The 14,564-nt window shown below is 41.1% G+C and overlaps 1 protein-coding gene across 1 annotated transcript; it reads right to left on the minus strand.

The window, feature by feature from the left end:
• Positions 1-11,380: 11,380 nt before the first annotated feature.
• Positions 11,381-12,968, minus strand: LOC131219453 (uncharacterized). Its single transcript, XM_058214590.1, has one exon. The coding sequence runs from the start codon at positions 12,638-12,640 to the stop codon at positions 11,918-11,920; it is 723 nt and encodes a 240-aa protein (XP_058070573.1). The 5' UTR covers positions 12,641-12,968; the 3' UTR covers positions 11,381-11,917.
• Between the last annotated feature and the right edge of the window lie 1,596 nt (positions 12,969-14,564).

Genomic DNA, 14,564 nt, shown 5'->3' on the forward strand with positions numbered 1-14,564 from the left:
CACCATAGGGGTGCACATGGAACCGGACCGGAACTGACCAAACCATACGTAGGGGTGTACACCAAGTTAAACCAAGTCAAGCTAGCTTCAGCTCGACTCGGCTTGGCCACTAGCTGATCCCAACTCGAACTCGGCTTAGCTTGGTTTGGCTAGCTTGGCTCAGTTCGGTCCGCAGCTCGGGCTAGTTCAAGCCAAAATCGAGCCTCCGGCATTTTCACAAACACATGCTGTGCACTTTCAATTTTTCACTCTGTGTAAAACAACAACAACTCTTTACAAGTATTTTCATCAAACACCTTCTAGACAACATCAAAATCAAGAAGAAAAAAAAATATTTGTTTCATATACATACCTTCCTTGCCACTTGTTGACACTTCTTTGAGTCATTTCATTAAACACTTGGTGAGCAGCATCAATAGCAAAGTAACTGAGTCACCAAACCAGTTTGATTTGAGTTCAATTCGAGTCGAGTCGAGCTCGGACAAGCTCGAACTCGGTTTAAAAGTTTTTCGAGCTCAAAAAAATCAGCTCGACTCAGCTCGAACTCAACTTCGAACCGAGCTGAATCAAGCCTTTTCAACTTAAGTCGAGTGAGCTAACTCGGTTCGTTAACATCCCTAACTGTATGGTTTGGTCCGGTTCTAGAGTGCACCAGTTCCGGTTATGGTTCCAAAAATCAAAGAACTGATTAGCTCGATTTCGTTCTCAATTTGGGGGTATGTAGAACCGAAACAAACCAGGAACTGAACCATATATTTCAAAAAAAGAAAAGAAAAAACCCTAAGTTCATTCCCTTCACTTCACTCTTCACGTCGCCCCTCTTGCAGCTGCCGCCAATCCCCATCAATTCCTCTCTCTCTCTCTCTCTCTCTCTCTCTCTCAAGTCCAAAACTGTGGACCTAATCTGGAACCGAACCGATTTTAACGGTCCAATTCTAGTTCGGTTCTAAGGTGCTAATGGTCCATTTTTGGTTCCGGTTCCAATTCTACTAAAACCGTTAGGAGCGGTTCGGTTCCGTTTTCACCCCAGAACTGGACCGAAGCACCCCTAGGGCACTGACCCCTTTAGTACCCAATCTCATAATTGGTCTATGTTGTCGGCCCCACAATGATATATATGTTTCATCTACATTGTCCATCTATTCAGCTCATGGGCCTAAAAATGAGGTAAATCCAAATCTCACCTAAACTATACCACATGAAGCTGGATTGATTGAACCCCCACCATTAAAAATTTCGCAGGGCCCACTAGCCGTCTAACCTGTTGATTAAGTCATACAAATTTAAACGAAGGGAAACACAAATATCAACTTGATTAAAAACCCTTGAGAAGTTTTTAATGGTGGGCATTCAATAACTACTGTTCTTATTATGGGGTCCACCTGAGAATTGGATCTACTTTATTTTTTAGCTAGTGCCCTAAAATGAGCTGAAAAAATGGATAGACGGCATGTTAAAACACAGGATCTACTTTATTTTTTAGCTAGTGCCCTAAAATGAGCTGAAAAAATGGATAGACGGCATGTTAAAACACATACATCATGGTGGGGTCCACAACACCGACTCTACAATTTTGTGTGACTTGATGTGCACACTGTTTTGTTGGTCTGGCTCACCTGTTTTGAAAGACCACAGTAGAACTGGATTCTAAAAGTAGGCAGATCCAAACTCATGTGGGCCATACCACACGAAAAGTAGGGATTTTTTATTTTTTATGTTTTTTTGGGGTTGGGTAGGGGGCGGGGGTAGCTTGTCAGTACACACCCATGTCAGTACACACACACCATGTTAGCCACCCCCGCTAGGGATGGACGCCAAGACCTCAAGTGTTGAAACGAGGTATCTCCACTCAGGCTGCCAGTTGAGCTATGGATCTGGGTGTCACGAAAAGTAGGGATTGAACAACCGGCGTGACAAAAGTTTTGTATTAGGATGATATTTGTTTCTACGGTCTATATGAACGGTTTGGATAGCATATAAACATTGTGGTCAGCTCCAAGAAGGTTTCAACGGTGGTTGTTGCTGTTCCCACTGTTTTGTTGGTGTGGCCCACCTGAGTGTTGAATCTACCTGATTTTTAGAATCCTGTCCTATGATAATCTTTCAAAACATACGGACGGAGTGGATTTGTCACAGACATCTCTGTGTACCACACAGCCCCCTCTTCTACACCATGAGTTACCCTCAACTCGGCCAATTTGACCGGACTCGGCCCGAGTTACAACTCAAGCCGAGACTTGATGAGTCGGTCTGAGTTACCAGATCTTAAAATCATGTTTACCACATCAAGTACGGAAGCAGATTGCGTCCTTCCTCCGCCTGGACGCATTAAACACTCAATGCTTTCATGCAGGGGCTCTGTCGGCCCACGTGATGTATGTGCATTATCCATACCGTCCATCGTTTTTTCAAATAATTTTAGTATATAAGTCTAAAAAATAGGAAGGTCCAATGAGCAAGTGAGCTGCACCACAGGAAGCAACGGTGATAATGAAACTCACTATTGAAACCTTCCTAGGAGCCACCAAAATATTTATTTTCCATCCAACTTGTTAATAAGGTCATATAGACTTAGATGAAGGGAAAACACAAATATTAGATTGATCTGAAACTTCTGCATCTTATAGGAAGTTTTTAATGGTGGGAGTTCAATCCCCACTGTGTGGTCCAATTGAGCCCTTAATCTGCCTCTTTTTTTGTTTCACATCTTAAAATTATATGAAAAAAATAGATAAATGGCTTAGATAAAACTCATATGTCACAATAGGCCCCACATATCCCTGCCCATACGGATTATTGTCCAGGCCAAGGCAGGACGCAATCCGCTTTCTTTAAGTAGGGGTACACACGTGTCAGTTTGGTCTGGGGTAAAATCAGAACCATATATTCTAGGAGAATTGGAGCCAGATCCGAACGGTTAGCACCATAAAATCAAATTGAAACTGGACTGTTAAAACCAGTTCGGTTCCATAGTACTACGCTTTTTATAATCCATCCCAACTGTAAGAGAGAGAACCGGCTTTTTATAATTTAGCCCAATTGCGAGAGAGAGAGGTTCCAGGGTTAATTTTAGGTTTGGTTCAACAATTTGATTCACGGTTCGGTTCTGAATTTAAATGAACCGTACTAACTAGTTCTTTGATTATTGGAACTGAAATAGAAACTACTGTACTTTAGAGCTAGACCAAATTATACGGTTGGTCCGGTTCCACCGGTTGAATATTCACCCCAACTATAAGTACAGTAAACGATTGCGCACGAGAAATTTCCGACTGTATGACCCATTTATGGCCCATTCCCGGGACGAAGCCCACCTCATTTTACTTTCCAAGAATAAGCCCCAAATGTACGGACGCCTTCCAAAAGGTCGAAAATGCCCCTCGTTTTTCCTTCAAGCGGATCGGCTGGTGCTCGAGGACGAGCGCTGACGCTCCTCGAACTCTGAGTTGTACAGACGGTTCAAAGGAGATCAACGTTACATGGGCCCAACAGTTATGTACTTATTATATCCACAACGTTCATCAATATTTTGAGATCATTTTGGAGCATTATACAAAAAAAGAAAAAAAAAAAATCATATCCAAAGATCAACTGGACCACACCACAAAGAGCAGCAGAAAATTGATTTTCACTGTTGAAACTTTTGTAGGGCCCACTATAACATTTATTTTCCATCCAATCTATTCATAAGGTCACAGAGACCTGGATGAAAATTGATTTTCACCGTTGAAACTTTTGTAGGGCCCACTATAACATTTATTTTCCATCCAATCTATTCATAAGGTCACAGAGACCTGGATGAAGAGGAAAAACAAATTTCGTAATGATCCAAAACTTCCGTGACCCCTAAAAGGGTTTCAACGGTATACGTTCAATTCCCCACTGCCTTTTACAGTGTGGTCCACTTGATAGTTAGATCTATCTTATTTTTCGTCTCAAGCCTTAATATGAGCTCCCCAAATTGATGGATGGTTCAAACCTCATGATGGGACCCACAAAAACAATACTGGAAAAAAAATGTCGTGGGGGGTAGATTTATTTTTTTTATTATTTTTTTCTTTTTTTTACGGGAAGAACTTTTTCTCCTCTACATTTTTCTCAAATACATAAATATGTAAATATATATATATAAATATTTTTCTATCTTTTAATTCATTTCTTTCTCTATTTATTTAACAAGCATTTCTCCTAAACTAGAATGAGTTACTTGATGTACTATATATGATTTTGGGGTAGGAGAAGCTAATTTATGATTTTGGGGTAGGAGAAGCTAATTTAGCCAACCTACATAGTAATTTTTCATGATTCCATCGGGTCGATGGTTAAAAATCCACTTAACGTTCAATTTACTTCACTTCACGGCCATTTCCACGTACTTCGGTCATTTCACTTCTCTTCACCGTAATTTCCATGCATTTCACCATTCCGGCGATTCTATGTTGATTCATGGTCAATTCGATGCACTTCACAATTCACTTCACTTCACGCCATTTCCACACACTTCATGGTCAATTCACTACACTTCATCGTCATTTCATGCATTTCACGGTCATTCCTGATTCCGTGTTGATTCACTGTCATTCGATGCACTTCGAAGTCAATTCACTTCACTTCACGACCATTTCCACGCACTTCGCGGTCAATTCACTTCACTTCACCGTCATTTCCATGCATTTCACGGCCATTCCCGGCGATTCCGTGTTGATTCACGGTCAATTCGACGCACTTCACGGTCAATTCACTTCACTTCACGGCCATTTCCACGCACTTCACGGTCAATTCACTTCACTTCACTGTCATTTCCATGCATTTCGTGGTCATTCCCGGCGATTCCGTGTTGATTCACGGTCAATTCGACGCACTTCACGGTCAATTCACTTCACTTTACGGCCATTTCCACGCACTTCGCGGTCAATTCACTTCACTTCACGGTCATTTCCATGCATTTCATGGTCATTCCTGGCGATTCCGTGTTGGTTCACGGTCAATTCGACGCACTTCACGGTCAATTCACTTCACTTCACGGCCATTTCTACGCACTTCGCGGTCAATTAACTTCACTTCAGCATCATTTCCATGCATTTCATGGCCATTCCCTGCGATTCCGTGTTGATTGGTCAATTCGATGCACTTCACGGTCAATTCACTTCACTTCACGGCCATTTCCACGCACTTCGCGGTCAATTCACTTCACTTCACCGTCATTTCCATGCATTTCACAGCCATTCTCGGCGATTCCGTGTTGATTCACGGTCAATTCAATGCACTTTACGGTCAATTCACTTCACTTCACGGCCATTTTCACGCACTTCGTTGTCAATTTACTTCACTTCACACCCATTTCCATGCATTTTACGGTCATTCCCGGCAATTCCGTGTTGATTTACGGTCAATTCAACGCACTTCACGGTTAATTCACTTCACTTCATGGCCAATTCCACACACTTCGCGATCAATTCACTTCACTTTACTGTCATTTCCATGCATTTCACGGCCATTCCCGGCAATTCCGTGTTGATTCACGGTCAATTCGACGCACTTCACGATCAATTCACTTCACTTCATGGCCATTTCCACGTACTTTGTGGTCAATTCACTTAACTTCACCATCATTTCCATGCATTTCACGGTCATTCCCGGCGATTCTGTGTTGATTCACGGTCAATTCGATGCACTTCACGGCCATTTCCACGCACTTCGTGGTCAATTCACTTCACTTCACCGTCATTTCCATGCATTTCACGGTCATTCCCGGCGATTCCGTGTTGATTCACGGTCAATTGGACGCACTTCACGGTCAATTCCCTTCACTTCAAGGTCATTTCCATGCATTTCACAGTCAAATTCGCTTCACTTCACGGTCATTTCCATGCATTTCACGGTCATTCCCGGCGATTCCGTGTTGATTCACGGTCATTTCCATGCATTTCATGGTCAATTCCCTTCACTTCACGGTCATTTCCATGCATTTTACGATCATTCCCGGCGATTTCGTGTTGATTCACTGTCATTTCCATTAGAGTTAAAAGTTGGGCGAGTTCAATTCGACTGACCTGTGACCGACCCGACATTGCGTTGGGCTCGGGCAGGATGTATCGGGTCCGATCTCAAGCTTGGGCTATACAAACACCAACCCGATAAAACTTGGGTCGGGCTCGGGTTGAGGTCTTAGGTTGCCCAACCCAACTCAAACCTGATTAATATATAAGTTACTTATAAATTATAATTGAGCATGGATCATTTTTGTCAAAGGCACACTAGTAATGTCAGGTCTCATTTGTCCATGCCATTTCCAATGACTCAAGCGAATAAGATATGCCGGATTTCTCTTTTTCTAAATAGATTGCATGCTATGCTAGATGACTTTTAAAGGAGTAGTTGTCCTATATTGAAATACAATAAACTAATGTAATAAAGAAAATATTAACATGTATACAATGACCGTGAAATGCATGGAAATGACCGTGAAGTGAAGGGAATTGATCGTGAAATGCATGGAAATGACCGTGAATCAACACGAAATTGCCAGGAATGACCGTGAAATGCATGGAAATGATCGTGAAGTGAAGCGAATTGATCGTGAAATGCGTGGAAATGACCGTGAAGTGAAGGGAATTGACCGTGAAATGTGTGGAAATGACCGTGAATCAACACGGAATCGCCGGGAATGATCGTGAAATGCATGGAAGCGAAGTAACCCTGAAGTGAAGGGAATTGACCGTGAAATGCATGGAAATGATCGTGAATCAACACGGAATCGCTGGGAATGACCGTGAAGTGAAGCAAATTGACCGTGAAATGCGTGGAAATGACCGTGAATCAACACGGAATCACCGGGAATGATCGTGAAATGCATGGAAATGACCGTGAAGTGAAGAGAATTGACCGTGAAATGCATGAAAATGACCGTGAATCAACACGGAATCGCCGGGAATGACCGTGAAATGCATGAAAATGACCGTGAAGTGAAGGGAATTGACCGTGAAATGCATGAAAATGACCGTGAAGTGAAGGGAATTGACCGTGAAGTGCATGGAAATGAGAACGAAATGCATGGAATTGACCATGAAGTGAAGCGAATTGACCGTGAAATGAATGGAATTGATCGTGAAGTGAAGCGAATTGACCATGAAAGTGAAGGGAATTGACCGTGAAATGAAATGAATGAAATTGACCACGAACTGATTTAAATTGGCTACGAAGTGAATGAAATGAATTTTCGACCATCGACCTGATGGAATCTTGGAAAATAAGTAGGTTGGTTAGCTAAAGTCGCATCTCCTACCCCTAAATCCTATATGGTACGTCAAGTAACTCATTCTGCTTTAAGAGATATGTTTATTAAATGAATAAAGAACAAAATGAATAAAAAGAGAGAATTTTTTTTTTATATGCTTATATAAACATATTTATATAAATATGTATTAGAGAAAAATGTAGGAGAGAAAAAGTTCTCCTTGTAAAAAAAAAGAAAAAAATTTAAAATGTACAAAGGTGGAACAGCGAAACCTGGTTTGACCGACGCGCTGTTCACCCCTTTGTAATTAGTAGTTAATGGCTGCGGCTATAGCTATGGTTATAATCCGTGGCCAAAGGTATCCCCAGCTTTCCCAACAAAGCAGGGGCATTTTCGGCCTGAGAAATGGGGCCGTACAGCTGGGGCTTATTCTTGGGAGGTAAAAAGCGAGTGGGCTGCAAAAGGTTGATGGGCCATACATGGGTCGTACAGTTGGAAATTTCTCATTGCGCACGTACACGATGTTGGACACATTTACTTATGAGAAATGCTCTAGTGCTCTCAGAGCACTATAAGTTACAGTGCATCTACTTGAACTGGGACACTCAGACGGTCCATTCCATTGATCTAGACTGTTCATTGGGTCTAAAGCATGTTTCATTGTCTACCATTAAAAAATTACACTGATCTGAACATCATTAACCATGTGATCAGTGTCTTTATATAAGGACGGTAAAGAACATTTACACGAAAGTAGGTCCAATTTAAGGGGTCCTTACTCCTGCTCCGGTGGTAGACTCTCAGGAGTTTCAACACCGGGTTAAAGGCTCGAGTACCCATAGGTGGTGAAATTCCACTATGCGTGAGTGTGTGGGGTGGGTGTGTGTGCGTGCGTAAAAAAAAAAGAAAAAAAAAACGAAAAAGAAAAAAAGGTCCAATAAACAATTTGTTTAATCTATTTGGTGGATACCGCCATGCATGCTCATGATTATGAAGAATCACTTCTATTAGGAAATCATAACCATCTCGTCTATGGCTTTGAAAAAGGACGGCTACAGAAAATACGGTCAGCTTATGGATGGATCAGATCACCCATTGAGTGTGATTTTTTAAGGTTTCCCAAAAAAATTGTTCTGAACTCAATGGACAGTTCAGATCAACCGATTGGATTGTCCAAGTGAACAGATGCAAATAGGACTAGGAGCACTATAACTTATAGTGGATCTGGGAGCACTGAATTTCCTACAGCTGCTTGTATGCTACCACCCAGTTCTTCTGACCTTTGGAATTCTCGTTTCCCATTTTACTCTCCAAAACATCATATTTTACGAGGGGAAATTGTGGCAGAAACTAGCAACCGTCGGATAGGAGGCGCTCCAACATGGACCGCACATGCCCCAACGATTCTCCTAATTGGATGGTTGGAGTCGTTCGAATCCAGGGCCCACAAAATGGATGGCTACAATAAACATGATCTAGCCGTCTGTTTTTCAGGACTTATCCGATGGATGTGATTATTCCATCTGGGTATCTTTTCGTCCATGTGCAAACATGGTGGACCCTCCTATCCAATGGTCCACTTGATTAAAAACTCAAGAATACTCGATCCAATGCGATCAGATTTCCAATCAACTGATCTGTTGGGCCCATCCGATCAATCTGATTTTCACAATGGAACCCATAAGATCTATTTTGAACCCAATGGATGGTTCAGATCGATTGTTGAATTCAAGCCATTAATTCATGTTGACCATCCATCAGATACAAAATAATCATCCGGTCAGGGCATTAACTCCATCTAATTGTTGTTTGAGTTACAATCAAAAGCAAGGCCCACTATCTGGACGGTTTAGATCGAGTTTAACACATGGTTGGTGTGTAATTTCTGAGTGCTTGTGTATCATCTATCAAACTCTTTAAGAGTATTAATTCTCCATTATTTTCACAACCTTATAATTGCTAAGCACCCTACATGGCAGACCAAAATAATGCGCTTGGGATGTCAAATATCATTGTATGGCTTTCCACAAGTGGAGTTTTTTTATACTCTGGCTGGCTATGACACTTCATACGCAGGCACTAAGAAATGGTACACGTGGAATATATATTAACTCAAAATAAACTGGCCAAATAGTGAAATCCATTGCTACTAAGTTACATTAATCAAAAACTCAATTTCGTCGAACAGTTTCTGATTCGTGGACACTAGTTTGTTGAAATAAGGCTATCTGATACATTTCATTTTAGTTGTCCAATAAATGTCCACCAATCTGGTACCCAGATAATCAAATAAGAGTAAATTTTGATCATAGTGCATCTAAAGTGGCATTTATTATTTTAATAGTCTAATTTGAATTACTTGTATGCCACATATGCAAAGTTTTTAAGTGCCTGTGTATCATTCATCACACTCTGCTAGAGTATCAAAGTTTTTCTCTTCTTTAAAAGTAGGATTACCAATAGCAACTCAGACCCACGGTAGCTGATGGACCCGGCCCGACTTTAATGGGTCCTTGTCATACGTTTGGACCCGTCAAGATATCAGGTTAGGTTAGGGTCTTAAACTTTTGGAGACAGTTAAAAATCTGGTTTAGCTGGGATTCAGGTTGGGTCATGTTTGGGACTTGGATAATGACTGGTCGGGTCTAGTCACATTTAGGTAAGGTCCATTACATAGGTTGAAATAAGGTCGGGTCTAGCTGGATCCAATGGGTCTAAATGGTTTTGACAGTTCATTCACACACATGTATTAATGATCTTAGCAATAAGCTGAGGATTTGAAACGCCCATTGATTTTGCAATTGTTTGTGTTGACAAACATTGATTTAATTGGATATCTACTTGAACCATTCCCCCCTATCTAGGAATGGACAACTGCTTTAAGCGGCCACCATGATGCATGTTTTGCCTCTTTTTTTTAATATTTAATTTTTTTTTTCCTGACGGTGTTAATCCCTATATTTTAGGGTACACGCCTAAAAATGAGATAGTTCCAAGGCTCAAGTGGACCACACCATATGAAGCAACGGTGATAATAACACGCACTGTTGATACCTTCCCAAGGGCTATCAAGATGGTTAATTTTCATCCAACCTGTTCATAAGGTGACAAGACTTGGATGAATGGAAAACATATATACCAGCTTGACCTAAAACTGATGTGACCCAAATAAACTTTCAATGGTGGGTGTTTAATCCCCACTATGTGGTTCACTCGAGCATTGATCTACCTCATTTTTTAACTTGTGCCCTAAATAGATATGGCAAAATGGATGGACAGCATGGATAAAACCCACACATCATGGTGGCTCCTTAGAACCTATACAATTTCCGAGCTAAATATGGACAAAGTAATATCCAACCCATGTTCCATCTTACTAGGTGCTAAACAAAGTATGGTTGAAAGTTGTTCGATCGAGTACATATGGAGCCGGCCAGGCATCATCTCTAAATAGAGACTTACTGGCCTATCAAATCTCACCCTGTAAAAATCCCATCCTTCTAATAGGTTTCTTACTACGCATACAAGAAGTGCCCATTTACACATCATACATGTGTCAAAGTAGCTCATGTAATTGCGATATAATCCATCCATTAGGTAGGCCTAATTTTTTAGATGCTTAAAAAAATAAAAAAAATAAATCTAATTCGAAGCTTAGATCCAAGGACCCAACGGGTAACCAACCAGTATTCGAACCTGACCAAATCTAGTTTGGACATTCAAGAATTAGCCCCCAACCCACAAGGACCTAAAAGGACTTGGACCCGGCAGGATTGGAACCCGGTTAGCTTGAGCAGTGTATCATAGCACCCCAACTTAAACCCGTCCCGATTAACATCCCTAATCAAAAAGTGGCCATCCATGGAGCCATATGGACAGATTGCTCACCTGTTGTGATCACCACAATGCGATCCATATCGTTCATCTAGTGGACCCCACCATGAATGGACTATACCAAGATAAGCCCCACGAATCAGAGATCTGAACCATCCACACAATGGACGGTTCAGCATTGCAACTCCTTTGTTTGTATAGAAAGGATCTTTGATGAACAAGATTTTCTCCACATGGCCCATCCTCTGGGTGGCCTACCAGATTAACGGTTTGGATCAGCCGATAAAATTAGAATTTAGCTACAATATGTATAGAAAGTAGAAACATCATAAAGGTAGGGTTTTGGTACAATGGCATTCACAAAGGTGAAAAAGGGGCATGTTACAAATGCTTTAAGCATCCAAAGCTTGCAAGAAAGCAAGAAACAGCACTCAAAAACATCAAAGACTTCTAACCCCATTTCAATTAAAACCCTAACCCTAAAAACAAAACCAAACCCCAAAACCCTAACCCTAGAAAGATTTAAAACAAACCCCAAAAAACCAAGAACATATTATAACATACCTCATGCTTCCATCTCCACCCTTGATCACTTGATGGACCCCACATCATGTTTCAATCTCTACCCACTTGAGCATTTGATGGACCAAACCTCATGCTTCAATCTCCACCCTTGAGCACTTGATGGGTGGGTCCCACTGAATCAAAAGATATCTCATGCTTCAATGTCTATCTTTGAGTACTATTGGATGGACCCCTTGTAGTAGTCAATTTTTAAATGGTTAGATCTCCACCCTTGAATACTTGATGGGCCCCACAGATGGCAATCTCAACCAGAAGAATATCTCATGCTTTGATCTCCACCCTTGAACACTTGATGGACCCCACAGAGATGTCAATCTCAATCAGGTTATCTTCTTCATTAATCTCTGATAACAGCCCCATAATCCCATGCTGATGGAATGCCGGCTCCGGTGAGAATTCCGGCGAATTTGGCCACAACCCCTCTGGCTCATCTGATCGGACGTACCGCCCACCGGGGAGGGCGATCTCGATGAGGCTGTCATCGTCGGAGATTGAATCCTCCGAGCGTGCTGCCGGAATCTGACCCACATTGTACTGAAAGGACCAATCAGCCTCGGAATTGTTACTGGTCGATGAGAGAAGATCGAGGCCTTCGCTGTCCGACAATAAGTCCGGCGATCCAACGATGGGCTGATGAATCTGACCCACATCTCCTTCTTTTCTCGTTTCCTTCTCCAGTTCCGCAATGTCAGTTTCCGGCTGAAGTTTCAGGCCAACCTCCATTTCTGGTGCGTTTTGGGGGACTTGAATGGGAGGAATCTCATCATCTTGAATTGAATTCTCTTGCAAAATCTGCTTTTTCTTTATGAAAGTGAAGAAAACGACAGTAGATAGAATCAAAGCTAGAAAAGTGAGGAAGGTTGGAGAAAGAAGGGAAATTGGAAGAAGAGAGAAGATCAAAAGAAGAAGTGCAAAAGAGATTAATTGGTTTTTGAAATGGGATGAAGGAGAAGAACCCATTTGAATTTCATCTGTATTTTCCATGATCAGAGATCAGAAAAGTGAAGTGACAAGATGGTTTTTTTTTTGGGTTGAAAGGAGAGGTGCAAACAAGAAGAAGAACCTATTTCAATATCAGCTGTTTTTTTCCTCTCTCTTCTTAGATATCAGAAGTGAAAAGCAGGAAGATGGTTTTGCTCTTGATTGGATTTGAAGAAGAAATGCTTATGACATTGATGGGTTTTTAAGAGACTTGTGAGAGAAGAAAAACCCATTTCAATGAATGAGAGAGAGAGAGAGAACAAGCCTTTTTCTATTGGATTTGTAGAAGAAGAAGGAAAGCCTTTTGAATCTCTCAGAGATAAGTAAAATGAGAGAGAGAGAGAGAGAGAGAGAGAGAGAGAGAGAGAGAGAGAGAGAGAGAGCAAAACAAGCCTTTTTCTATTGGATTTGTAGAAGTAGGAAAGCCTTTTGAATCTCTCAGAGATAAGTAAAATGAGAGAGAGAGAGAGAGAGAGAGAGAGAGAGAGAGAGAGAGAGAGCAAAACAGGCCTTTTTGTATTGGCCTTGTAGTAGCAGGAAAGCCTTTTGAATCTCTCAGAGATAAGTAAAATTACAGAGAGAGAGAGAGAGAGAGAGAGAGAGAGAGAGAGGTTTAAGAACTGAAATTACTAGACCGTTTCTGCCTTCACACACTTCCCATTGCTCCTAAAAAACCGGGTTTCTTGTTTTTCTCTTTGACACCAATCACCTGTTTTTTTTTAAACCTTCTCCAACTGATTCTCTAGGAAGAACCAAAACCTCTGAATTTTCTGCTATTTGATTTTCATCTTCAAAGCTTGGAAATGAGAGAAGCCATGTGCTGACATCTCAGCTCTCCACATGTCACTTTCCCTCCAATTCTCATTTTCAATCCCATTCCTATCTCTCTCTCCAATTTCAAGAAAACCATCATATTCATCTATTCAATTACCATTTCTCCCCAACAAACAGCAAAAAATCAATTATCTTTTCTGCAATCTCTCTGCAATTCCAAGAAAACGAACATCACTGTATACTCAGATACCATTTTTCTGCTATTTTCTCCACAATCCCATTAAAATATATCAGTCAAAAAATAGAAAAAAACCCATTTTTTAGCAATCTCTCTGCGATTAAAACAAGGCCAATGCCAGTTTCTGCCATTTTTTACCAATCCATGCAAAACCCATTGTCCAAAACTTCAATGTTTTTCAGCAATCTATCTTCAATTCCAAGAAAACTGTCATCACTGTATATTGAAATGCCATTTTCCCACAAACCCATCAAAACCCATCATTCAAAGCTCAAAACCATTCTCAGCATTCTCTCTGCTACAACAGGAAGGCCATCATCACCATCTCTCTCCCCCATTTTTTCCCCAACTCATGCAAAACCCATCATCCAAAACTTCAATATCTTTTCAGCAATCTTTCACCAGCTCCAAAAATCACCACCACCATCAACTCTGATCTCATTTCCTCTGTCATCTTTCTCCCAAATCCATGAAAACCAAGCTACCAAGAATCACCATCTATTCCAATCTCATTTCCACTGCTGCTTTCTCCAAATCCATGAAAAACCCATCAACCAAAATTCTATCTTTTCTCAGCAGTCTCTCTGCAACCCGAAGAAAACCATCACCAGTTCCCAAAAAAAAAAAATCACGTAATTTTTCTCCTCTACCAAGGGAAGAAATCCATCTGTCAAAAAACCTTTTTTTTTTGGCCTTTCTTCTCTACCAATGCATTAAAATCAATCAACCCCAATACTACTCTTCAGCCGTTGGATCAAAGCCCTCTGTGATTCCATAAGCACCCATCAAGCAAAAGTCAGTATTTCCAGCCGTTTTTGTGCGATGCAAGCAAGAAACCTGGTAAAAGCAAGTCTGGAATCCTCTACAGTGTGGGCCACCATGTTGTATAGTGTATATGTAAAATCCACTCCGTCT

The sequence above is a fragment of the Magnolia sinica genome, chromosome 11 (genome assembly GCF_029962835.1).
Source record: "Magnolia sinica isolate HGM2019 chromosome 11, MsV1, whole genome shotgun sequence".
In the NCBI taxonomy this organism is placed as follows: domain Eukaryota; kingdom Viridiplantae; phylum Streptophyta; class Magnoliopsida; order Magnoliales; family Magnoliaceae; genus Magnolia; species Magnolia sinica.